The 26,572-nt window shown below is 44.5% G+C and overlaps 1 protein-coding gene across 4 annotated transcripts in view; it reads right to left on the bottom strand.

Moving 5' to 3' along the window:
• Positions 1 to 26,572, bottom strand: part of LOC126417544 (caspase-1-like) — a 270,319-nt gene that overhangs the window by 12,277 nt on the left and 231,470 nt on the right. For all 4 annotated transcript variants that reach the window (XM_050085127.1, XM_050085130.1, XM_050085128.1 and 1 more), the window contains exons 4-5: positions 23,692 to 23,870; positions 11,121 to 11,262 (exon numbers count right to left, since the gene is read on the bottom strand). In XM_050085127.1, coding sequence (XP_049941084.1) covers positions 11,121 to 11,262; positions 23,692 to 23,870 — 321 coding nt within the window. The remainder of the gene's footprint in view (positions 1 to 11,120; positions 11,263 to 23,691; positions 23,871 to 26,572) is intronic.

A 26,572-nucleotide genomic window follows, 5' to 3' on the forward strand; every position in this document is an offset into this window, starting at 1 on the left:
GAATAATATCGATCCAACCACGCTTCCCTGGCGCTACGGTCGCAGGTTCGAATCCTGCCTCGGGCATGGATGTTTGTGATGTCCTTAGGTTAATTAGGTTTAAGTAGTTCTAAGTGCTGGGGGACTCATGACCTCAGCAGTTAAGTCCCATAGTGCTCAGAGCCATTTGAGCCAATTTGAACACTTCCCTGGGGCACTCCTGACGATATCCTAATGTCTGTTGAACACTCGCCGTCGAAGACAACATACTGAGCTCGATTACTTAAGAAGCCTTCGAGTCACTCATGTAACTGCGAACTTATTCCATATGCTCGTACCTTCGTTAACAGCTCCAATGGGGCACCGCGGCATCCCTAACCCGCGGTACAGGGCAACCTGAGTTTCGCACTAGAGGCGCTTTCTAAAACCATGCTGATTTGCGGTTATAAGATTTATTATATTCGAACTGAGAATCTGTTCAAGAATTCTGCAGCAAATCGATGTTAGGGGTATTGCTCTTTAATTTGGCGGGTCCGTGGTTTTGCCCTTTTTGTATAGAGGAGTCACTTGCGCTTTTCTCCGATCATCTGGGACTCTGCGCTGGCCGGCCTGGGTGGTCGAGCGGTTCTAGACGCTATAGTCTGGAACCGCGCGACCGCTACGGTCGCAGGTTCGAATCCTGCCTGGGGCATGGGTGTGTGTGATGTCCTTAGGTTAGTTAGGTTTAAGTAGTTCTAAGTTCTAGGGGACTGATGGCCTCCGAAGTTAAGTCCCATAGTGCTCAGAGCCATTTGAACCATTTGAGGAGAACTAGCGTAGATGCTTAAAGGCTCGTAGCATCTTCAGCCAGTCAAGCATCTATGAAATCTCTATCATCCCTTGCAATGATATCAAAGATCATAGTAGAATGCCACGATGCCCTTGTGAGACCAGGTGAAAACACCAGAATAAAACTGCTGTGGATCCCTGGTCACTCAGGAACAACTGGCAACGGACAAGCTGATAAGCTGGCCAAGACAGGTGTGACGATACATTTATTGCACCAGAACCTACCCTAACCATACTAACGCAACGGTAAAATCAAAACTACGTAGCTGGATCAGGAGGCAACATGTAGAATATTGATGATCCAAAAGCAAAAACTTGGCAAGTTAATGAAGCCAAAGGCAAGTTTCACGAGAAGTTCTGTAATCCCGGACTTGGACAACGTATAAGTAATGACTGGCCATGAGAACTTTGAGAAACACCAAGATACTATTACTATGGAGAAAGAAACCCCTAAGTGTAAACATTGTGATGAGAGGGATGAAATCGCGACACACCTGAGCTTGTAATGAGAAGCGTTAGACGTCCAAAGACACAGGATATTCGTGTCATTAAGTCTTGAAGAAATAGTGTCCAATAAGGAACTACTAAAGGGTTTCCTACTACATATTTAGGCTACTGGTTAGCGTTGCTGGTATCACAGGTGGGCAACAATGGGCTTGACCACTGTTGTTTTTGTCTCCCTGTGCAAATCAAATCAATCATCAAACGCACTCAGTACAAGGACTGATCACTGCGAGGTTCATAGTATCACAGAAGAATGAAAGTATTATTTTGTTGTGAGGGCGGTCATACGACAAACGAAAGTGTGCCCTCACTATGAGAAACAGCCACTCCCACTGGAGGTTGGAGTCCTCCCTCGGGCACGGGCGTGTGTGTTGTTCTTAGAATTGGTTAGTTTAAGTTAGTTTAAATAGTGTGTAAGTCTAGGGACCGATGATCTCTGTAGTTTGTTCCCTTAAGAACGCATACACACACTCACACTGTGAGAAGTGTCATTAATGGACTGATGTCAGTGTGCTCTTGCTGCGAGTTCTGTATTTTGGCATACCAATAAAAGTGTGTCCTCACTATGTGCCAAGAAAAGAGTGCCCCCATTACAAGACACATTTAACTGTGGATTCATCACAGTGTGGCATTGTGGTGAGCGTACTGTAAGACCTTCGGTACACACACCATCAGATTATTTGACTTGTCGCTCTTACGAAGTAGGCGAATATCAGCAATATGTCTCGTGGTCTTATCGTGGAGTGTTTATCTTCTGCCATTAGGTCAGACAATAGAAATGCCTCTTGCATGCTTAGAGTAGCAGATTGACGGTGACCAACTTTAAAAAGAACTTGCTTAATTTTCACCCACATTTATTAAAATAATAAAAAGCTTAAAAATTACTTAACTTGGTTCTGGATGCTATTTACAATTGACAGTCTGAAGTTCCTTTGGTATTGGTACGTTAATCTTATTCTCACATATATCTCTGATACTTGACAAAAGTGTCTATACATTTATCTTCATGGCGATGTACAGGAATATGGTAATCTTATTGGGCCCAGACTGAAACTTGACTATAGACTGGTACAGACAAATGTAGAACTTGTACAGACTGACTAATCGGAGGTCTGTACACTCATTATAATACCACGCGTGTTCATGAATCATTGCGCGAGTGTGATCCACGAGGCGAAAAGGTGCTATGTTAGCAGCAATCTCATTGGCTGCGTTACATATTAATACGCGGATCGGCGGAAGCAGAATTTGGTCTTTCTCTATGGCAGCGCCATCTCGTAGTGCGGAGACGGACGAGCGCTGCGCCTTCGCTGTTGTGCTTAGCGGGGCGCGCTCTAGTGGGAAAGTTGTGTACACGCTGACTACGCGGAACTATGTACACAACAGCCATCACTATGAAACGCATAATATCACAGATCACAAAAGCGTTCCCTCGCAGCAATGGCCATCATCTGACAGTCCAATGAATGTGTTCCTCACTATAAAGCCTGTCATATGATGGAACAATAAAAGTGTCCATCGCTAAGAGGCCTGTCAAATGATGGACCAATGAAATCAAACCCATTCTACAAATCGTAAGTTTTTTTAAGTTGTTCATTGTTAACTATAAAGAGTTACAAAAAATAACCTGGTCAATCAAAGTTTCAATTACTTCCTTCTTTTATTGCTTCATTGTCTTATTCCGTTTGGAGTGATGTAATAAGCGAATACACCTCCACTGAAATGATCAGTCCCGGTCATGTTTCTGTTAATGCTCCTACCGGTTCTAGACTAACAACTGATAATAACATGAAGTTAAAGAACTATATTGCGGCATATCATACAATTGTGTAAAGAAATAGGTATAACCGAATATCAATAATAATAGTATCTCTACTACTCATTTCATAATATAAGAAAGCATCTTTCATTGTTGTGCATAGCTGGATGTTGCTTTTGAGATTAGAGAAATGATAACATATACTCGCTCTTCTAACGTAACACTAACTCTACATTTTATGAGAAAAGTCATCATCAGTATTATCAGACATTAACTACTACATTAACAGGTATTTCTCATCTGCGTCTCAGGCGGTTCTTCATGCTTATGTACGTTCCGCCGTCCTCCACACCGTCCAGGATTAGAAATCTCTTCACCCTTCAACTCACCTTCCACACACCTTTCTAAGGCTCTTTTCATTCTTTTAATTACACTCAGTAGTTGTCTTGCTCTCCCACTACCCTCAGCATCTACTTATTTCTCACCATACCCATCTAACTTATTGCTTCCATCAGTCAAATACGTAAAGTATTAGTAAGATCCCGCGATCACTTTTTGTACTTTTTGTCAAAACGTTCCATCAGGATAGAAATTTTAGTTTCCGTAATAACTAGTTTCGGCTACTACCATTATTGGACTCCATTAAAACGTGAAATGACAATTGAACATTAGAAACAAACTAAACGTTGTTGTTACGGTCTTCAGTCTAAAGACTGGTTTGTACAATTCTCCAAGCTATTCTATTCCGTGCAAGCCCCTTCATCTCCAATTAACTATTACAACTTACATCCTTTTGAACCTGCTTACTGTAATCATCTCTTGGTCTCCCTTTACAGATTTTAGCCCCCACACTTCCTTTCAGTATTAAATTGATGACTCCTTGATGGTTCAAAATGCGCCTTATCAACCGATTCCTTTCTTTAGTCAAGTTACGCCACAAATTTCTTTTCTCTCCAATTCTATGCAGTACCTTCTCATTGGTTACACGACCTACCCATTTAATCTTCGTCTTTCTTTTATAGCACCACATTTCAAAAGCTCTTCTCTTATTGCCTGAGCTGCTCATCGTCTACGTTTCACTTCCATACAAGGGCAAGCTTCAGACTAGTACCTTCAGAAAAGAATTCCTGACACTTAAAGCTATATTGGATGCAAACATACTTCTCTCCTCCAGAACTGAATTTTTTGGCAATGCCAGTCTATATTTTACACTGATGAGCTAAAGTATTATGACCACCCGCTTAACAGCTTGTTTGTCCATCTTTGTAATGAAATACACCATTGATTCTGCGTATCAGAGATCAGACAGTTTGTTGATAGGATTATGGAGGTATGTGGCATTAGATGTCGACGCGAAGGTCATGTAATTCGAATTAATTACGAGCCTGTTATCTGAGTACGCGGCGATGGCACCCGATGCGGACCCAAATGGAATCCATAGGATTTACATCAGGCGAATTTGATCGGCGAAATTTCAACGTGAGTTCAGTCTTAAACTCCTCAAACCACTGAGGACAATTATATTAATGAAAGATGACACCGCCGTTGGGGAAGATATAAAGGGATGCGGGTGGTCTGCAGCTATCAGCGGGTCTTCAGTTACTACCACAGGTCCTATGCAAGCGCAGAAGAATGTCTCCCGTAGCATAATATTGATCCCACCAGCCTGCGTCCGTGGCGCGCTGGACGTTTCGAGCGCCGTTCATCTCGATGACGGCGTCTGTGAGGGCGGCCATCGACCTAGTGTAGCAAAAATGTGATTCACCAGAAGAGTCGACACGTTTACATTGATCGACGGTCGAGCCCCGATGTTTGCGTGCCCACTGCAATCGTAATATGAACACGCAGGGGTGGTCAGTTGTTCGATGGAGCCGTTTGTAGCAGCTCCAAAGGCTGATAGGGTTTTCTTCATTTTCCAACCACCTCTCTACAAAATTGTCGAAAAAATCAGAAAGCCTAGGAACATCCGTTGCCTGTGAATGTATCTCCAGCCTGCCATCACATACATCTTCAGGCCGTAGAAACGCCAGTGCAGCACACGTGCGAACTTGTTGTCTCACTTCCTCATTTTCTTTATATTCTCGAGTGAGTCCAAGAGCCTGTACTTTCCTCCAGAAAGACTTTCTCATGTAGAAATAGCGTCCATGCACTGAGAAAGTTGGTAACGTATGTATAATTGCAGAAATCGCTCCTGACTCAAAATCTACAGTCACACCTGCAGGGTTCCATTCTGGAATATTTTCCAGTACATTTCTGAAAAGTCGGATGTATGTCTCTCTTCTTTTATTTGGTAAAAATGCAAATGCAACTGGTTCGATATTAGTCTCATTTTTATTACTTCCAAAATCTGCATGAACTGTATACAGGGTGTTACAAAAAGGTACGGCCAAACTTTCAGGAAACATTTCTCACACACAAAGAAAGAAAATATGTTATGTGGACATGTGTCCGGAAACGCTTACTTTGCATGTTAGAGCTCATTTTATTACTTCTCTTCCAATCACATTAATCATGGAATGGAAACACACAGCAACAGAAGGTACCAGCGTGACTTCAAACACTTTGTTACAGGAAATGTTTAAAATGTCCTCCGTTAGCGAGGATACATGCATCCACCCTCCGTCGCATGGAATCCCTGATGCGCTGATGCAGCCCTGGAGAATGGCGTATTGTATCACAGCCGTCCACAATATGAGCATGAAGAGTCTCTACATTTGGTACCGGGATTGCGTAGACAAGAGCTTTCAAATGCCCCATAAATGAAAGTCAAGAGGGTTGAGGTCAGGAGAGCGTGGAGGCTATGCAATTGGTCCGCCTCTACCAATCCATCGGTCACCGAATATGTTGTTGAGAAGCGTACGAACACTTCGACTGAAATGTGCAGGAGCTCCATCGTGCATGAACCACATGTGTCGTACTTGTAAAGACACATGTTCTAGCAGCACAGGTAGAGTATCCCGTATGAAATCATGATAACGTGCTCCATTGAGTGTAAGTGGAAGAACATGTGGCCCAATCAAGACATCACCAACAATGCCAGCCCAAACGTTCACAGAAAATCTGTGTTGATGACGTGATTGCAAAATCGCGTGCGGATTCTCGTCAGCCCACACATGCTGATTGTGAAAATTTACTATTTGATCACGTTGGAATGAAGCCTCATCCGCAAAGAGAACATTTGCACTGAAATGAGGATTGACACATTGTTGGATGAACCATTCGCAGAAGTGTACCCGTGGAGGCCAATCAGCTGCTGATAGTGCCTGCACACGCTGTACATGCTACGGAAACAACTGGTTCTCCCGTAGCACTCTCCATACAGTGACGTGATCAACGTTACCTTGTACAGCAGCAACTTCTCTGACGCTGACATTAGGGTTATCGTCAACTGCACGAAGAATTGCCTCGTCCATTGCAGGTGTCCTCTTCCCCAGTAGCGAGTCATAGGCTGGAATGTTCCGTGCTCCCTAAGACGCCGATCAATTGCTTCGAACGTCTTCCTGTCGGGACACCTTTGTTATGGAAATTTGTCTCGATACAAACGTAAAGCGCCACGGCTATTGCCCCGTGCTAATCCATACATCAAATGGGCGTCTGCCAACTCCGCATTTGTAAACATTACACTGACTGCAAAACCACGATCGTGATGAACACTAACCTGTTGATGCTACGTACTGATGTGTTTGATGCTAGTACTGTAGAGCAATGAGTCGCATGTCAACACAAGCACCGAAGTCAACATTACCTTCCTTCAATTGGGCCAACTGGCGGTGAATCGAGGAAGTACAGTACATACTGACGAAATTAAAATGAGCTCTAACATGGAAATTAAGCGTTTTCGGACACATGTCCACATAACATCTTTTCTTTATTTGTGTGTGAGGAATGTTTCCTGAAAGTTTGGCGATACGTTTTTGTAACACCCTGTATATCTGTGAAAACTGTTTGCTACAGCACTTGAACGTGCCATCCATAAAAAAAGTCTCGTTTACTTCTTAGAGCCTCTCTCCCTGCTCTTCCACAAGAAACTATTATCCTGTCTCCTGATTTATCGTCGCTTAACAGGACACTGCTGTCATCATCCATAGTTAATAGCTCTGCTTTAAGTTCAGTCTCTTCTCTTGTCTCTGGATCCCTCTCACTTCCCTGTGACTTTGCCCGCCCTCTTCGTTGTTCGCTGCTCTGGCATTTCTGTCACAAAGTCGTACCCTCGATTATGCAAGCTACCTAACTCCTCTGAATAGATTTTAGAAATAAACGTATTTTCCTCTCGTGCCCTCTTTTTTGCCTGGTTCAGAGTCCTCTGTACTTCCAACCTTGCGTCATCCAGAGCTCCATATTGATGCTGGTGCGAAAAGAGCACTGTAGAATTCTTGGATTTAAGCTTTCCGCGGCTATGCTTCCGTGTAAGAATAACCTTCATAGCGGCAACTAGGCTTACCACGAATTGTCGTTGAAACTTCCATATCACAACTATTGAGATGGTAAGATCCAATGGCACGATGTGAAGTCTACGAAAACTAGAGCGACACTAATAGGCAGACGGGACTGTGCGGGCGGAGTTCGGCCGCGCCCAGGGAACAGGTAGAGCAAGGTGATTGGGACGGTCCGGATGCAGCTAGGGCGGGACACAATGGACGCAGGTACGAGGCAGAGGGTTGGCAGATTTCTAGTGGGGCTTGAAAACTTTTAACAAATTTACGAGTATATGCGTTGTTCAAACTCGTGCCTGTGGTGAAGAGACTGCAACAATAATAGACAAACTGTGATTTTTAGTTGAATGTGCCATCCAAGTCCTATAAACATTCTCACGCTGTGACTGATATTTCTTTTTAAGTTTTTTGTCATTATTTTGATGACTCAACTGTTAGATTTCCAAGACATTCAAAGGTCACTGACAGATGTCAGAAAAGACAATATTACTACTACTTTCATTGGATTCTTCTTCATTTGCTCTTTCTTCAACTAATACACTATCTTCTTTTGCATAGCAGTTATGTGGAAGTTTTTCTACGTTTTCTTTAAGTCCTTCACTTTGATCAAGAACCACCTCCCTAATAGGTTCTTAATTTTTGTTAGTCTCTTCAATTTTTTGATCATCTGCAAATGCATTCTTGAACTATAATATTTTTGAGCCTTCTTTCCTGTCCTTTGGGTCGAGTGCTTCTCTGACGTAAGTTTAACAAATTTCAGCATTGAACCAGCCAACAAATAGACCTTCAAAAACCTGACGACAAATTACTTGTCCATTTATTTATTTACTTATTTTGTGCTCCGCTTGGGCAACGTCGCTGTGTATATGTTCCGAACCAAATTTCTGCATAAATGAACAGATTTTATTTTTTTTTTACTTTTAGCCAGTAACGGTGGAGAATTCATACATTCGGTCTACTACGGAGCTCCATGTTCAACAGTGCGACAATTAGGTAAGTTTCTTTCTTTCTCTGTGAGGTTTGTAATGTTTTAACTCCGAAACAATTAACTGAAGTACGTAATCGTTTTCTGTTTCGTGTTTTCTGTTTCATGGCGCCAGGTGGGGACAGTGGAGAGCAGCGTCGTATACCGTACTTCGTTCGTAACTGGCCTGAGAGCGACGATCGCTGAAAATCTACCAGCCGACAGCGAGCCCACAAATGTAGATGCGCCAGAACTCGCCTGGGTCGCTGTCCCTTAACTAGTGTACATATTTTAAAGGAAAACGTTTCATTGTAACTGTATATACGTCCATCTGCCGACCCATTCACAGCATCGAACATGTTATCGTTGACTGCGGCAGAAACTTTTGTCATGTACTGTGTGTGATTTAATGAGAAGAACACAATGAAGTCGAGTCACAACATTTTTTTTTTTTTTTTTAATTGTGTGGCGAAGGAAAACTGCTCTGTTGAATTTTAAACTTTTGTTAGTAAAAGCATCACAAAAGTATTAATGAACCTCTGAAGCAGTGATCTTGCGTAAACTAAAATGTGCCTCGAATGATTTTAACGAGTTAAAAGTAATTTCAAGTTATGAAGTCACATCCTTTCAATTTTACAAAGATACTAACAAACAAGACCATGAATAATGAAACTTTTATAAGTAAAAATTTCATTAATAATAACTCGGTTTAGAAACATAAGCTGTGGAACATCATTGGAGCAAAGAGCTCAGACAGTCGATATACGGATTCACAGGTACAGTAAACTATGACGGAAAGAATTTTCTGCAACAGGTAGATGCCTCCTCCCATTAGATTAATTCCGCGCGAGCCCAGATAGAACCTTTTAACAAACAATTACGTCGCCTATATTTCTAAGTGACGTTTGCAGGAAAAAATACCTCTGAATAGTAACCACCTTGAACCACAGCAGTGAATACGCGGAGAAAGAGCACACCCAACTTCACTACATTCTGGCAACCGAGAAGGGCGTACAGCTACTTAAATACGCATTATACGAGGGCTATCCACAAAGTACATTAGGTTTTGTAATTAAAAATAAATAAAATATTGGAAATTTTTTTTATTATATACAGATGAAAGCCACACTTAAATACTACTTTTCTACATAGTTGCCATTTAAATTAAGGCACTTATAGTATCGATGGACGAGCTTGGAAATTCCTTCGTCGTAAAATTCGGCCGCCTGCGCCTTCAACCACGTGGTTACCTCTTCTTGAAGCTGTGCGGCGTCATCAAAACGCTGCATAGCCAACCACTTCTTCATTTCTGGGAATAAGTGGAAGTCGCTCAGTGCCAGGTCGGGACTGTACGGCGGATGAGGAAACAACTCCCACTTAAAAGATTCGAGAACTTCACAAGTGGCATTTGCCGTGTGGGCCCAGGCGTTGTCGTGAATCAGCAAGATCTTTGAGCCCAACTTTCCCCTGCGCTTGTTTTGTATTGCTCTTCTGAGGTTGTGCAGAGTTTGGATATACCTTTGAGAGTTTATTGTAGTGCCTCTTTCGAGGAAATCCACAAAAATCACACCTTTTCTGTACCAAAAGACAGTCGCCATCACCTTCCTTGCCGACATTGTCTGCATGCATTTCTTGGGTTTTTGGGGGGAATTTGTGTGCCCCCACCGCATTGACTGCAATTTTGTCTCGCAGTTCACATCCTTAACCCATGTTTCGTCACTAGTAACGATGCGATCGAGGAATGAGTCGCCATGTTTCTCGTAAGCGCCCAAAAACGTTAACGCTGCAGCCATTCGCTGACTTTTGTGAATCTCTGTCAAGATTTTTGGTATCCATCTTGCACAAAACTTGTGGTAACGTAGCTTTTCCGTAATGATTTCGTGCAACAAACTTCGTGAAATTTGTGGAAACTCATAGAGAGTTCCGTTATTGTGAAATTACGGATTTCACGGACCGCGGCATCGACTTTTTCGACAAGTTCGGCAGTCACTATGCTGGGTCTTCCACTTCGCTCTTCGTCGTGAACGTTAGTTCAGCCATTTTTAAATTTTATGACCCACTGACGCACTCCACCTTCAGTGATTATGTTGTCCCCATACACTTCACAAAGCTGCCGATAGATTTCTATCGGTGTACAGTTTTTTGCAGTCAGAAACCTTATTACAGCACGCACTTCACACTTCGTGGCATTTTCAATTAACACTGACATTTCAGACTGTCACAGTAACTCAACAGAGTACAGAACGAACCTCTCACTAGCACGGCAGGATGCTGACTGAGCGGCGGAATGCCATGACACCAAGATGGCCGCACTAGCCCCGCCCCTAACGGACACAAACGAAAACGTAATGTACTTTGTGGATAGCCCTCGTATGTTACCCTCCTGATTTGCCACTCCCAAAGATTTGCAATGATTCGATGTACAAATGCTGCTGAACAAAGTTGTTGTGGGAGTTCATGAATGTGTTTTTACCTGTTCAAATTCTCAGCAGTACAGACGCAAAAAACTTTTTTAAGTTCTATCATTCGCGTAGCATTTATAGATGGGCAGAATTGAGCTGCATAGAATAGATGTATGTTTGGTAAACTGATTACTCTTAATAATAATTAAAAAAAAAGAACAGATGTTCTGGTAGTTGACATTGTACCACACCTTCGAATGTGGAGTAGGCGATGAGGAAGTCAGCGAACGATGGCACCTGGAAGCTGGCCGGGATAACTGCAGCAGCATCTGTTGAGTCACCGATGCAGTTTCGGACAATGGCGCCAGGATCCCTGGTTCGACCTTTGCACGCCTGCAATAAACAGATCGTATCTCAACCATGTATCTACATCTGCATCTGTATGTATTACCTGGACAACACTGTAAAGTGGTTGACAGAGGGTACTTAGCCACAATAGAAGAAACGTTCAAGAGTGGGATTTAAGTTCAAGGAGAAAGGACATCAACGATAAGATTCGCTGATGTCAATGCTGTCCTCAATGAAAGTGAAGAAGAATTACACGATCTGCTGAATGGAATGAACAGTCTAAATGAGTCCAGAATTTGGATTGAGAGCATATCGAAGAAAGACGAAAGTAATGAGGAGTAGCAGAAATGAGAGCAGTGAGAAACTTAACATCAGGGTCGATGATCACGAAGTAGATGAAGTTAAGGAATTCTGCTACCTTGGAGCAAACTAACCCATGACGGACAGAGCAAAGAGAATATAAGAAACAGATTAGAACTGGCAAAAGGGCCATCCTGGGCAAGAAAAGACTGCTAATATCAAACAAATGTCAAAATTTCAGGAAAAAAATTCTGAAAATTTACGTTGGGAGGACGGCATTGTATGGTAGTGAAACATCGGCTGTGGGAAAATCAGAACAGAAAGGAATCGAAGCGTTTGATATGTGATGCTAGAGAAGACTGTTGAAAATTAGGTTGACTGATAATGTATGCAATATGAGGATCTGCACAGAATCGGTGAGGAGAGGAATAGATGGAAAACACTACGAGAAAGAAGAGATGACAGAGGGATAGAAAAACAATTAAAATCGCTCAAAAGAGGAAAGGCCGCTGTACCTAATGGGATACCAGTTCGATTTTACACAGAGTACGCGAAGGAACTTGCCCCCCTTCTTGCAGCGGTGTACCGTAAGTCTCTAGAAGAGCGCAGCGTTCCAAAGGATTCGAAAAGGGCACAGGTCATCCCCGTTTTGAAGAAGGGACGTGGAATAGATGTGCAGAACTATAGACCTATAACTCTAACGTCGATCAGTTGTAGATTTTTGGAACACGTATTATGTTCGAGTATAATGACTTTTCTGGAGACTAGAAATCTACTCTGTAGGAATCAGCATGGGTTTCGAAAAAGACGATCGTGTGAAACCCAGCTCGCGCTATTCGTCCAAGAGACTCAGAGGGCCATAGACACGGGTTCCCAGGTAGATGCCGTGTTTCTTGACTTCCGCAAGGCGTTCGATACAGTTCCCCACAGTCGTTTAATGAACAAAGTAAGAACATATGGACTATCAGACCAATTGTGTGATTGGATTGAAGAGTTCCTAGATAACAGAACGCAGCATGTTTTTCTCAATGGAGAAAAGACTTCCGAAGTAAGAGTGATTTCAGGTGTGCCGCAGGGGAGTGTCGTAGGACCATTGCTGTTCACAATATACATAAATGACCTTGTGGATGACATCGGAAGTTCACTGAGGCTTTTTGCGGATGATGCTGTGGTATATCGAGAGGTTGTAACAATGAAAAATTGTACTGAAATTCAGGAGGATCTGCAGCGAATTGACGCATGGTGCAGGGAATGGCAATTGAATCTCAATGTACACAAGTGTAATGTGCTACGAATACATAGAAAGAAAGATCCTTTATCATTTAGCTACAATATAGCAGGTCAACAACTGGAAGCAGTTAATTCCATAAATTATCTGAGAGTACGCATTAGGAGTGATTTAAAATGGAATGATCATATAAAGTTGATCGTCGGTAAAGCAGATGCCAGAATGAGATTCATTGGAAGAATCCTAAGGAAATGCAATCCGAAAACAAAGGAAGTTGGTTACAGTACGCTTGCTCGCCCACTGCTTGAATACTGCTCAGCAGTGTGGGATCCGTACCAGATAGTGTTGATAGAAGAGATAGAGAAGATCCAACGGAGAGCAGCGCGCTTCGTTACCGGATTATTTAGCAATCGCGAAAGCGTTACGGAGATGATAGATAAACTCCAGTGGAAGACTCTACAGGAGAGACGCTCAGTAGCTCGGTACGGGCTTTTGTTGAAGTTTTGAGAACATACCTTGACCGAGGAGTCAAGCAGTATATTGCTCCCTCCTACGTATATCTCTCAAAGAGACCATGAGGATAAAATCAGAGAGATTAGAGCCCACACAGAGGAATACCGACAATCCTCCTTTTCATGAACAATGCGAGACTGGAAAAGAAGGGAGAACCGATAGAGGTACTCATGGTACCATCCGCCACACACCGTCAGGTGGCTTGCGGAGTATGGATGTAGATGTAGATATAGATGTAGACAGGGTGGCAGGACATCTGTTAAGACATCAGGGAATAACTTCCATGCTACTGGAGATAGCTGAGAGTGTAAAACCTTTAGAAGAAGAAAGAGATTGGAATCCATTCAGCAAATAATTGAGGATATGGAGTACATAATTGAGACTAAGAGATTGGCACAGTAGAGGAATTCGTGTCAATCGCATGAAACCAGTCAGAGGACTGATGACTCAAAAAAAATTCTTCATTGATCAGTCTCGCTTCGAACTGACTGTCAGCCAAGAGTGAAAGTCTGGGGAGCCACTTCACTTCATAGCAGGGCCCCGTTGGTTGTCATTCGCGGCACTCTTAAAGCACCGCGGTACGTCGACAACATTGTATGCCCCGTTTAGTTGCCGCTCGTGGAAAGCCATCCTGGGTTTACGTTTCAGCAAGATAAAGCCCGCCCGCACACAGCAAGAGTTTCTCGTTTTTTCTTCGTGCTTGTCAAGCTCTACCTTCGCCAGCAAGATCACCAGATCCCTCCCCAATTCAGAACAGAATCTGACACGTTATCCCTTATGTGGACAACCAACAACTCTATCAATGAACGTCAATGTGCCGGCCGGGGTGGCCGAGAGGTTCTAGGCGCTATAGTCTGGAACCGCGCGACTGCTACGGTCGAAAGTTCGAATCTTGCCTCGGGAATGGGTGTGTGTGATGTCCTTAGATTAGTTAGGGTTAAGTAGTCCTAGATTCTAGAGGACTGATGACCTCAGAAGTTAAGTCCCATAGTGCTCAGAGCCATTTTGAACGCCAAGGCAAATAACTGCTTGCAGGAGGTTCAGAGCGGGACCAACGCACTTTATTATCGCACATGATTCAGCATCTGTTGGTTTAGAAATGTGGACGCAACATTGCTTTCTTCACAAATAAAGGTTTGCAAAAAAAAACTTTACTTAGCGGTCCCTGTATTTCCTTACCGCTAGAATGCAGACGGTGCGGGATTCTGGTTATACATGTAAACACAAGAATATTTTTCTTCTTTGCACATAACAATACCTTGTTTAAGTTTCTTATTTTGCCTCAGCACATATTTTTGCAATTAATCATTTTATTCGTTTGTGCTACATATTGTCGTAGTCATTTTAAAGGAAAATTATTTTATTCGTTTTGTATTCTCTTTTGGTTTGGGACAAGCTGGCTACTATAATGAGGGAAAGGGAGTGGACTGGAAAACCAGAAGACTTATAAACTCATTATATCTTAATCAAAAAGTTTCAGTTAAAGTGAGAGGAGAAAGTACAAACTGGATCAGACTAGGAAAAGGAGTAAGACAAGGATGCTGTTTATCACCTACTCTTTTCAACCTCTACTTGGAAAATATGATTGACCAATGCTCATTAGATGACAAAGGAGTAGAAATTGGAGGAAGAAGAGTAGGGTGTTTGAGCTTTGCTGATGACGTGGTCCTTCTAGCCACAGGATTTGGTGGACACCATTGCAATTAACGGAAAAAAATATGGAATGAAAATTAACACAAATAAAACATAAGTATTGGCACTACAAGGAAATAAGGAAATAAAAATTATGCTGAATGGAGAAACACTAGAACAGGTGAAAAATTTTAAGTATCTTGCAAGCAGGATAGACACCGACTGGAAGTGCACCACAGAAATTAAAACAACGATAGTAATGGCAATAGAGGCGTTTTATAAGAAAAGGAGAATCTTCTGCAGCGGCCTGGACAGAGAACTCAGAAAGAGACTCATAAAATGTCTTGTATGGAGTGCTTTTCTATATGGCGCTGAAACATGGACTATGAGGAAAAAAGACAGAGAAAGGCTGGAGGCTTTTGAGATCTGGACATGGCGGAAGATGGAAAGAAAAAGTTGAATGGACAGAGTAAAAAATGAGGAGGTACTGAGAAGAGTGGGAGAGAAAAGACAGTTACTATATGTAATAAAGAAAAGAAAAAGAAATTGGATTGGGCATATATTAAGAAAGAATGACGGACTGATAAAAACAGTTTTAGAAGGTTATGTAGAAGAGAAAAGGAAGCGAGGAAGGAAGAGATTCCATATACTGGATGACATGATGGACGGTACAACATACAGCAGCCTTAAGAAGAAAGCAATGGATCGCAGAAAATGGAGAGGCAAAGGACCTGCTAATATAGCAGATAACTGATGATGATGATTCTCTTTTATAATGTCCATGCCTTTAGACTACGTACAATTTTTTTCTATTTAAGACCTGAAAATGTATGTCACCCTGTTGTATTACCGCTTCAGTTACGTGTTTCATACGGCTGAGCGATTATCGCTTTCCTCCATCTACACTCCTGGAAATTGAAATAAGAACACCGTGAATTCATTGTCCCAGGAAGGGGAAACTTTATTGACACATTCCTGGGGTCAGGTACATCACATGATCACACAGACAGAACCACAGGCACATAGACACAGGCAACAGAGCATGCACAATGTTGGCACTAGTACAGTGTATATCCACCTTTCGCAGCAATGCAGGCTGCTATTCTCCCATGGAGACGATCGTAGAGGTGCTGGATGTAGTCCTGTGGAACGGCTTGCCATGCCATTTCCACCTGGCGCCTCAGTAGGACCAGCGTTCGTGCTGGACGTGCAGACCGCGTGAGACGACGCTTCATCCAGTCCCAAACATGCTCAATGGGGGACAGATCCGGAGATCTTGCTGGCCAGGGTAGTTGACTTACACCTTCTAGAGCACGTTGGGTGGCACGGGATACATGTGGACGTGCATTGTCCTGTTGGAACAGCAAGTTCCCTTGCCGGTCTAGGAATGGTAGAACGATGGGTTCGATGACGGTTTGGATGTACCGTGCACTATTCAGTGTCCCCTCGACGATCACCAGTGGTGTACGGCCAGTGTAGGAGATCGCTCCCCACACCATGATGCCGGGTGTTGGCCCTGTGTGCCTCGGTCGTATGCAGTCCTGATTGTGGCGCTCACCTGCACGGCGCCAAACACGCATACGACCATCATTGGCACCAAGGCAGAAGCGACTCTCATCGCTGAAGACGACACGTCTCCATTCGTCCCTCCATTCACGCCTGTCGCGACACCACTGGAGGCGGGCTGCACGATGTTGGGGCGTGAGCGGAAGACGGCCTAACGGTGTGCGGGACCGTAGCCCAGCTTCATGGAGACAGTTGCGAATGGTCCTCGCCGATACCCCAGGAGCAACAGTGTCCCTAATTTGCTGGGAAGTGGCGGTGCGGTCCCCTACGGCACTGCGTAGGATCCTACGGTCTTGGCGTGCATCCGTGCGTCGCTGCGGTCCGGTCCCAGGTCGACGGGCACGTGCACCTTCCGCCGACCACTGGCGACAACATCGATGTACTGTGGAGACCTCACGCCCCACGTGTTGAGCAATTCGGCGGTACGTCCACCCGGCCTCCCGCATGCCCACTATACACCCTCGCTCAAAGTCCGTCAACTGCACATACGGTTCACGTCTACGCTGTCGCGGCATGCTACCAGTGTTAAAGACTGCGATGGAGCTCCGTATGCCACGGCAAACTGGCTGGCACTGACGGCGGCGGTGCACAAATGCTGCGCAGCTAGCGCCATTCGACGGCCAACACCGCGGTTCCTGGTGTGTCCGCTGTGCCGTGCGTGTGATCATTGCTTGTACAGCCCTCTCGCAGTGTCCGGAGCAAGTATGGTGGGTCTGACACACCGGTGTCAATGTGTTCTTTTTTCCATTTCCAGGAGTGTATATACTACCTCCGTTGTGCCCTCCTTGACGACCAGCCATTCCGATTCAACATTAGACTACCCACGCCAGGGCAGGTCCTTCAGCTTTAGTGCCACAGACGTGTTTCTTCTTAACATCAGTGTTCCCCACCAAGGTTATTAAATATGTTTTTCAATGTAATTTTGCCGTGTGTCTGTTTTTTACATTTTATGGCAACTGTTTTTAACTGAAAGCGAAGGAAGTCATGTCTCGGATGTACAAAAACTTCCATTTTATTTTCGCCTTAAAATTTTTCTAATTCATTGTGTATATCTCACATTTATTTTTATTATTCTTTCATCTTATTTAGATTTTCTTCTCGAGTCGTTGACATGGGGAAGGGAGTAACTCATGAAGGCAAATTTGAGAGGAGAAGCAAAACACTGGTTTGACATTATGAAAAATGAAGTTTTATTTACCAAATGGTTATATATTTACAGCAAGCTGCACATTTTTATAAGAAATATAATTATGGTGTACAAATATTGTGGTGAAATGCGTGATATTTGACCTCCATGTAGTCCAAAATCGCCAAGAAGTTTTTTTTAATTCTAGCTGAATTTACCCTTGTTCAAAATTTCGTGCTCCCCCCCCCCCCCCCCCCCCCGCCACGGTTACATTTCATTGTATGAATCTTTTATTCGTACAATGGACAGCTTATCCCTCACAATTCTATTCCAAGAAGCAGAACTGACCTTAACTAGTTCTGCATGCAATAATATACCGCATGCCGAGGCGAAATCATAGAAATGTTCCTCCGACATCTTTACAACATTGAATGGCTGTATATGCTGCGCTCCTCTAATCATATCAGCTATTGTGTGAGGAGTCATTGGTTGTGAAATCTTCTTTCTCTTCTCTTCTCTATTATTCCGAAATCTGGGATACAAGGCATCTACGAATACTCCGATACTAGAAATCACAAATTGACATTTTCAACCATACTGTTGTCCACTGAGTAGGTTAAACCCGTCAAAACCATCCAATTTTTATTTTGGCCCGCGCATTTCGCACACCACACAATCAGAGATACGTGAATGGAACAAGTTTGGGAGTCATTTTGTCGTTCTAACAACTCCTAGTAACGTTACTATCGAATCAATAACACAGTAATGAACGGTTGGTTACAGAGTAAACGCTGGTATCCCTGTGGCTTCTTGGCTTACTTCCAAACCCACGCCAGCTCACTTTGTGTAACAAGTGCCATCTCGCATCGTTCGTAAGAACGCAACGGCTGACAACTTCGACATTCTGCTTCTTCTGTGCCACTGGCGACATGTCTCACTTCCTTTTCGATAACAAATCTGAAAAATGATTTGTTTTGACTTACTACGTTTCCCATGTCAGTACCTCAAATATTAATAATAAAGAAAAAAATGTTTAAAACACTATTGAAGATTTCATTCATTCTGAAGGAGATATATCTAGTAGTACTGAAACCTGGACGAGGCCTATTACGAATGAACATCATTCAACCAATTGGCTGTATACACTGAATAGCCAGAAGATGACGACCACCTACCTAGTAACTGTATGTCCACCTTTGGAATGGATAAGAGCAGCGATTAGTCGCTACAATGTAGCCTTGGTAGGTCTCTGGAGGGAGTTGGCACCACATTTGCACGTACAAATCACCTAATTCCCGTAAATTCCGGGGAGATGGACGATGGGCTCGGACACGACGTTCAGTCACATCCAAGACGGATTCCTACGGCGTGTTGAAGGCCAGCACATCACTTGGAGTTCATCAGTGTCTTTCTCGAACCGATCCATCACACTCCTGGCCTTGTGGCATGGCGCATTATCTTGTTGAAAAATGCCATTGCCTTCGGGAAACAAGATCATCTTGAAGGGGTGTACGCGGTCTGCATTCAGTGTACGATACTGCTTGGCCGTCATGGTGCCTTGCAAAGCTCTGCTGGACTAATGGATGCACATGTGAATGTTCCCCAGAGCATAATGGAGCCGCCGCCAGTCTGTCTCTGTCCCGCAGTACAGGTGTGAAGTAGCTGTTCTCCTGGGAGACGACGGATTCGCGCCCTCCCATCGGCTTCATGAAGAATGTATTTGAGCCATAGTAAAATTTGCTGTTTTGAAGAGCGTGCCGCATCGCGTAGTGTAAAGCAGTCGCCTTCCGTTTCTGGCGGTGGCGCCGCTGTGGCAGTCGCAGCTTTGGTGTGCCCCTCTGGTGGGAAAAGGGAAAAGTTGCCTGTTCACGTGCATTTAAGGGGCGCTGTGAGCTCGGTAGAGTGTCCCTCCCCCCCTCCTACTCCCCTCCCTCTCTTGTGCCCCCTTTCAGTGTCTCTGCACCCCCTCCTGCCCTGTCTTCCCTCTTCATCTCCCGCCCCACGTGTCTCCTGCCTCTTCGTGTACCCACTGATGCCCCTCCACTCTTCATCCCGCCGCTTCCCCTGCTGTCCCTGGCTCTCCCCTCCTTTTTCATCCTCTCTGACCTTTCCCTCGGCAGGTTCCACCTGGCAGTTTTATATTCTTCGTTGTGTGTGCTCCAAGTGGGTTTTAAGTTTGTTGTTCTAGAGTGTTTTTAATACTGTGGCCGACTTTTAACCTGTGCATGTCCATTCAGTGTCTTCTCTGTGTTTTAAGAGTCGCCACCTGTGTTTTTTAACATTCTGGTGACTTTTTTAACTGTCCTCCATGACCGTCTCCATGTCAGTCTATTTTTACCTCCATTTTCTCCTATTATTCTGTTTTAAGTTCCCCTTTTTTATCGCCTTACGTATGTAACATTTTATTCTTATTTTAAGTTGTCATGTCACTCGGCTGAAGAGTGGCAGATTGTGCCGCTGACAGCCCTCCCCTGCCCATATGGAGCAGGGGAATGAAATCACAACAAAGAAACAAAAAAAAAAAAACTCGGTAGAGAGGCAGTCTCTCAGTCTCGACGAGTCTGGTCAGTTGGTCATCCGGCTCAGTGTGTGGCAGTTAGTGTCTGTTCGTCATTTGGAGTTCTAGTATGTCTGGATAAAAAGCAGGCACTAGGAGGGGGGCGAGTCTGGGCAGTTGGTCAGCCAGTGTGCTAGCATGTGTTAAGCCGCCAGTCTGCTCGAGTTTGCTCAAGCAATGGTCATTGGCGGTTGGATCAATCAGTTGGTCGGTCGCGTACAGAGACACGAGATGACTTGTCCGCCTGGAGCGTCGGCGCATGTGAGGTCGTCACGTCAGTCCAGTGGGCCGCGCCGTATAGCGAGACGTAGGGGTTTCGCGGCCGGCACGAGAGCGACAGGAGCCAACCTACGACATCAGTCTGGCCGGTACGAGTTGCAACGCCGTGAGACAGGAGATCGGCGCGCCTTCCTGCGTCCGTTGAAGCGGCTGGCAGCGGACGGTTCCGGAGAATGTTTGAGGGTGCTGCGGCAGGTCTTCGCTATACATCGCCGTTTATTAGAAGTTAACTGATTGCGGATATATTGTTTCATTTACTTGTAAAATTCTACTTGTGTTCTTGGTCAGTCTCTCGTCCCCAGCTTGCTTGTTTGTTTCTCGTCGGCATTAGTTAGGCAGTTAGTGCCTGTCTGTCGGTCTGCCGTACGTTAATAACTGCCTCTGTCATGTTTGTCGGATTCGGTGTTAACGATATTATTGCTTAAAGGCCGAATTCTTGAAATATGTTTCTATCTTGCTTATCATCTTCCGAGGTGGTATATGTGTGATGTAGAGCATGTTGTACATTTTATGTAAGTCTGCATTTTATGGGTTTTATTTAAATAGTCATTTTAGGTTATAAGCTTGCCACCCTTCCACTGTAATAGTCCTAAAACAATTTTTAAAAATTGCACTTTCATTGGCAAATAATTTATGGGTTGTACCATTTCCATTCCTCTTACGGGGTGCATAGTTTACATGTTTGTATGAGTTGTTAAAATTTTTGTTTAAAGTAATCTGTTGTGTTGCAGATTTGCACCAGTGTACTCTTTGAGAGGTTGTTGTGAGCAGTCATGACTACGGCCGTGTTGAGAGGGAGCAGGCAAGCTTCTCAGCCCGAGGGCTCCTAATGTTAATATTGTTCTTGCCTCAAAATAAAACTGTAACTTGATATTTCGAGGGCGCTTTTCTGCTTATAATTTTATGTCTGTTTTGAAAAGGCCTTTAGGAATAAAATTCACATTTATTAAATTGTGATTTGATAATGCGAGTGTGCTTTTCTGCTTATAATTTTAAATTTGTTTTGAAAAGCTTTTAGGAATAAAATCACATCTGTTAAAGGTAAATTTTCCATCAGTTACTTTATGGCAACTACTTCGACGCTCACCTAGTGTGATTAAATGTGTCAATGTTCTTGATGAATCGCCAGTAAATAAAGTAATTCTTTAAGAAAAGGTTTTGAAAGTAAAATTACGGTTCAGTATCGGGATTCATCTGACCATGCAACGCTCTACCACTGCACCAATGGCCAGTGCTGATGGTCACGTGCCTATTTTAGTCGTAGTTGCCGATGTTGAGGTGTCAACATTGGCACATGCATGGGTTGTCGGCAGTGGGGGCCCATCGTTAGGAGTGTGTTCAGACACATTTGCACTCCATCCAGCATTAAAGTCTGATGTTAGTTCCGCCACAGTTCACCGTCTGTCTTGTTTTACCAGTCTGCCCAGCCTACGACGTCCGACATCTGTAATGAGGGGTGGCCGCTCAACCCGACGACGCTTGGACGTGGTTGCACCCTGGTTTGGCCACGTGTGGAAGACACTCAGCACAGCACTCCTCGAACACCCGACAAGTCGTGCCGTTTTCGAAATGGTCGTGCCGAGCCTCCGCGCCATCATGATCTGCCCTCTATCAAACTAAGACAGAAGACCTGCCTTCCCGATTCTGCACACGGGCAGCATGCTCACTGATAGTACACTACTGGCCATTAAAATTGCTACACCAAGAAGAATTGCAGATGATAAATGGGTATTCATTGGACAAATATATTATACTAGAACTGACACGTGATTACATTTTCACGCAATTTGGGTGCATAGATCCTGAGAAATCAGTACCCAGTACAACCACCTCTGGCCGTAATAACGGCCTCGATACGCCTGGGCATTGAGTCAAACAGAGCTTGGATGCCGTGTACAGGTACAGCTGCCCATACAGCTTCAACACGATACCACAGTTCATCAAGAATAGTGACTGGCGTATTGTGACAAGCCAGTTGCTCGACCACCATTGTTCAGACGTTTTCAATTGGTGAGAGATCTGGAGAATGTGCTGGCCAGGGCAGTAGTCGAACATTTTCTGTATCCAGAAAGGCCCGTACAGGACCTGAAACATGCGGTCGTGCATTATCCAGCTGAAATGTAGGGTTTGACAGGGATCGAATGAAGGGTAGAGCCACATCTGAAATGTAACGTCCACTGTTCAAAGTGCCGTCAATGCGAACAAGAGGTGACAGAGGCGTGTAACCACTGGCACCCCATACCATCACGCCAGGCGATGCGCCAGTATGGCGATGACGAATACACGCTTCCAATGTGCGTTCACCGCGTTGTCGCCAAACACGGATGCGACCATCATGATACTGTAAACAGAACCTGGATTCATCCGGAAAAATGACGTTTTGCCATTCGTGCACCCAGGTTCGTCGTTGAGTACACCATTGCAGGCGCTCCTGTGTGTGACGCAGCGTCCAGGGTAACCACAGCCATGGTCTCCGAGCTGATAGTCCGTGCTGCTGCAAACGTCGTCGAACTGTTCGTGCAGATGGTTGTTGTCTTGCAAACGTCCCCATCTGTTGACTCAGGGATCGAGACGTGGCTGCACGATCCGTTACAGCCATGCGGATAAGATGCCTGTCATCTCAACTGCTAGTGATACGAGGCCGTTGGGATCCTGCACGGCGTTCCGTATTACCCTGCTGAACCCACCGATTCCATGTTCTGCTAACAGTCATTGGATCTCGACCAACGCGATCAGCAATGTCGCGATACGATAAACCGCAATCGCGATAGGCTACAATCCGATCTTTATCAAAGTCGGAAACGTGATGGTACGCATTTCTCCTCCTTACACGAGGCATCACAACAACGTTTCACCAGGCAACGCCGGTCAACAGCCGTTTTGTGTATGAGAAATCGGTTGGAAAGTTTCCTCATATCAGCACGTTGTAGCTGTCGCCACTGGCGCCAACCTTGTGTGAATGCTCTGAAAAGCTAATCGTTTGTATATCACATATATATATGTCTTCTTCCTGTCGCTTAAATTTCTCGTCTGTTGCACATTATCTTCGTGGTGTAGCAATTTTAATGGCCAGTAGTGTAAATGCACCGTGCTTGTGTTTGATTAACAGTAATTCCTCGCTAGGTGGCGCTGCTGTCACCTGGACGGGTTTATATCGATAGTAGGTCGGTGGCCATAATGTTCCTGTCTTATCAGTGTGCATTATTTACTGATAATATTGTTTGTAGTACGACATAAATAATGGAAGTAAACGGAGCTGACGGGCCAGCCTACCTGAATGAAGAAGAGCTTGGGCTTGCCAGCGAGAGTGGGACAGCTGGTGGCTATGAAGGGCTCCCACAGCCTCCTGGCGTCGTACTCCCTGTCCTTCGCATCCAGCCTGCCGCCGCGCTCGCCGTGCGTCAGCACGATCACCGCCAGGCAGTCGTGCTCGCTGTGGTCCTGTTGAGCCACTGCAACCACGCAACGACCACACTGTCACAACCGGTGCCTCACACAATGGCTTACTCTATTTTTATTTGCGACTGGTATACAAGGCTATGCAGCTAAGCTCTTCACCTGTTTGTTCCTGAAGATACCGTAATAATGGCTCTGAGCACCATGCGACTTAACTGCTGAGGTCATCAGTCCCCTAGAACTTAGAACTAATTAAACCTAACTAACCTAAGGACATCACACACATCCATGCCCGAGGCAGGATTCGAACCTGCGACCGTAGCAGTCGCGCGATTCCGGACTGCGCGCCTAGAACCGCTAGACCACCGCGGCCGGCCCGTAATAATGTTTTCAAACGATGAAGAGTCCTCGCTAAATGACGTACAATGCCATTCCATAAATGTATTAATTACAATTTCTCGTTTTCAAACAGGAGTATACTACAGGGTGTCCGAAAAGACTTTCCCTGATTACATAAATTGATAACTCAGGCTAGAAGTAAGATATAAATATGAAACTTGTGTCGAATTGTTTACAACTATCAAAGTTTTTTTATTTTACTGTTTTAGGTTCGCAGTACGTAAGTAGTGGATGAGGTGCAGTGCCCAAGAAGCCAAGTTAATGGTTCAAATGGCTCTGAGCACTATGGGACTCAACAGCTGAGGTCATTAGTCCCGTAGAACTTAGAACTAGTTAAACCTAACTAACCTAAGGACATGACAAACATCCATGCCCGAGGCAGGATTCGAACCTGCGACCGTAGCGGTCTTGCGGTTCCAGACTGCAGCGCCCTTAACCGCACGGCCACTTCGGCCGGCGAAGCCAAGTTAACCAATCAGGAGAAGGCACAGAGTGTTCTGTGGTAACATGAGACACGATCACCAACAACAGTAAAGAGACACTTCCGGGCAACATTTGGAAGGAATCCATCTGATGTCAAGAGCATTAAAGCCTGATATGAAAAGTTCAAGAACACAGGATCAGTTGCTGACCTTCCGAGGTCTGGTCGACCAAGAACCTCAGCAGACAGGGTGGAAGCTGTAAGACAGTCTTTTCTTCGAAGTCCGAAGAAATCGGTGTACAGGGCCTCACGTGAATTACAGATGCCAAAAAGCTCTCTCCATGACATTTTACACAAACGTTTATTGTTTCGTGCATACAAAGTGCAAATCGTTCAGGCCTTGTTGCCCAATGACAGTACACGTCGATATGACTTTGCGGTCGAAATGCTATCACGTATTGAGGACGATGTTGGTTATCTCAGACGAATTGCCTTTTCCGACGAAGCGACCTTTTTTGTCAGTGGATTAGTGAATCGCCATAATGTGCGCATTTGGGGTTCGCGACCCCCTGGCGAGGTCATGGAGTGCACCAGAGGCAGTCCGAAGGTGAATGTTTGGTGTGCGCTATTGCACGATCGAATTATCGGGCCATTCTTCTTCGCTGAGGCTACCATCACATCTGCAGTGTATCTGGACATGTTGCTACTGTATGCTGTTCCTCAGCTGCTACAGTATCACCACGATGTCTTGTTTCAGCAAGACGGTGCACCGCTTCATTGGGGTTTGGACTTCCGTGCCTAACTCGAAATGACCTTTCCTGGGCGATGGATTGGTCGTGATGGGTCAACGGTTTGGCCTCCACGCTCTCCTGACCTAACCCCACTAGACTTCTTTTTATGGGGTTATGTCAAAGACGAGGTCTACCGAACACGTGTACCCGATCTTGAAACCCTGCGGCAACGGATAACCACAGTCGTTGAATCGATCCCTCCTGTGATCTTGGCTAATGTGTGGACGGAAATTAAAAATCGCCTAAATGTGCTACGTGTTACCAAGGGTGCTCACGTGGAAGTTTACTGATGTGCGTAAAAAACTTCGATAGTTTGTAAACAATTAGACACCAGTTTCATGTTTGTGTCTTACTTCTAGCCTGAGTTATCAGTTAATGTAATCAGAGAAAGACTTTTCAGACACCCTGTATTTTCTGTCGCTGGTACCGTAGTTGTAAACGAGACATTTGACACTTTCCAAAATCTGTCGACTAGTTTAGATAAATACTGTCGGCAAGGTGAACGAAAGACTGCGTTTTATTGGTAGAACACTTAGAAGATGCAACAGATCTTCTAAATAGACTGCCTACACTACGCTTGTCCGTCCTCTTTACGAGTATTACTGCGTGGTGTGGGATACTTAACAGGTAAGATTAACGGAGTAAATCGAGAAAGTTCAAAGAAGGGCAGCACGTTTTGTATTATCGAGAAGTAGGTGAGAGAGTGTCACTGACATGATACAGGGCGGACAGCGTAACAACAAAGGCGTTTCTATTTGCGGCGGGAACTTCTCACGAAATTTCAATCGTCAACATTCCCTTCCGAATGGGAAAATATTTTGTCGATGCCGACCTACATAGGGAGAACATCGTAATAAAATAAAGGAAATCCTAGCTCGCACGGAAAGACATAGGAGTTAGTTTTTGCAGCACGCTGTTGGAGAGTGGTATAAGAAATGTTGGCCTTATGTCAAAGCTGTAGATGGATCAAAACAAAATGTCCAGACACTCTGTGACCAAAATGGTACTGAAACAGAGGATGACTGACTAAAGGCCGAAATACTACATGTCTTTTTCCAAAGCAGTTTCACAGAGGAAGACTGCACTGTAGTTCCTTCTCTAGATTGTCGCACAGAAGACAAAATGGTAGATATAGATATAGACGACA

Source organism: Schistocerca serialis, chromosome 1 (assembly GCF_023864345.2).
Source record: "Schistocerca serialis cubense isolate TAMUIC-IGC-003099 chromosome 1, iqSchSeri2.2, whole genome shotgun sequence".
NCBI lineage: Eukaryota > Metazoa > Arthropoda > Insecta > Orthoptera > Acrididae > Schistocerca > Schistocerca serialis.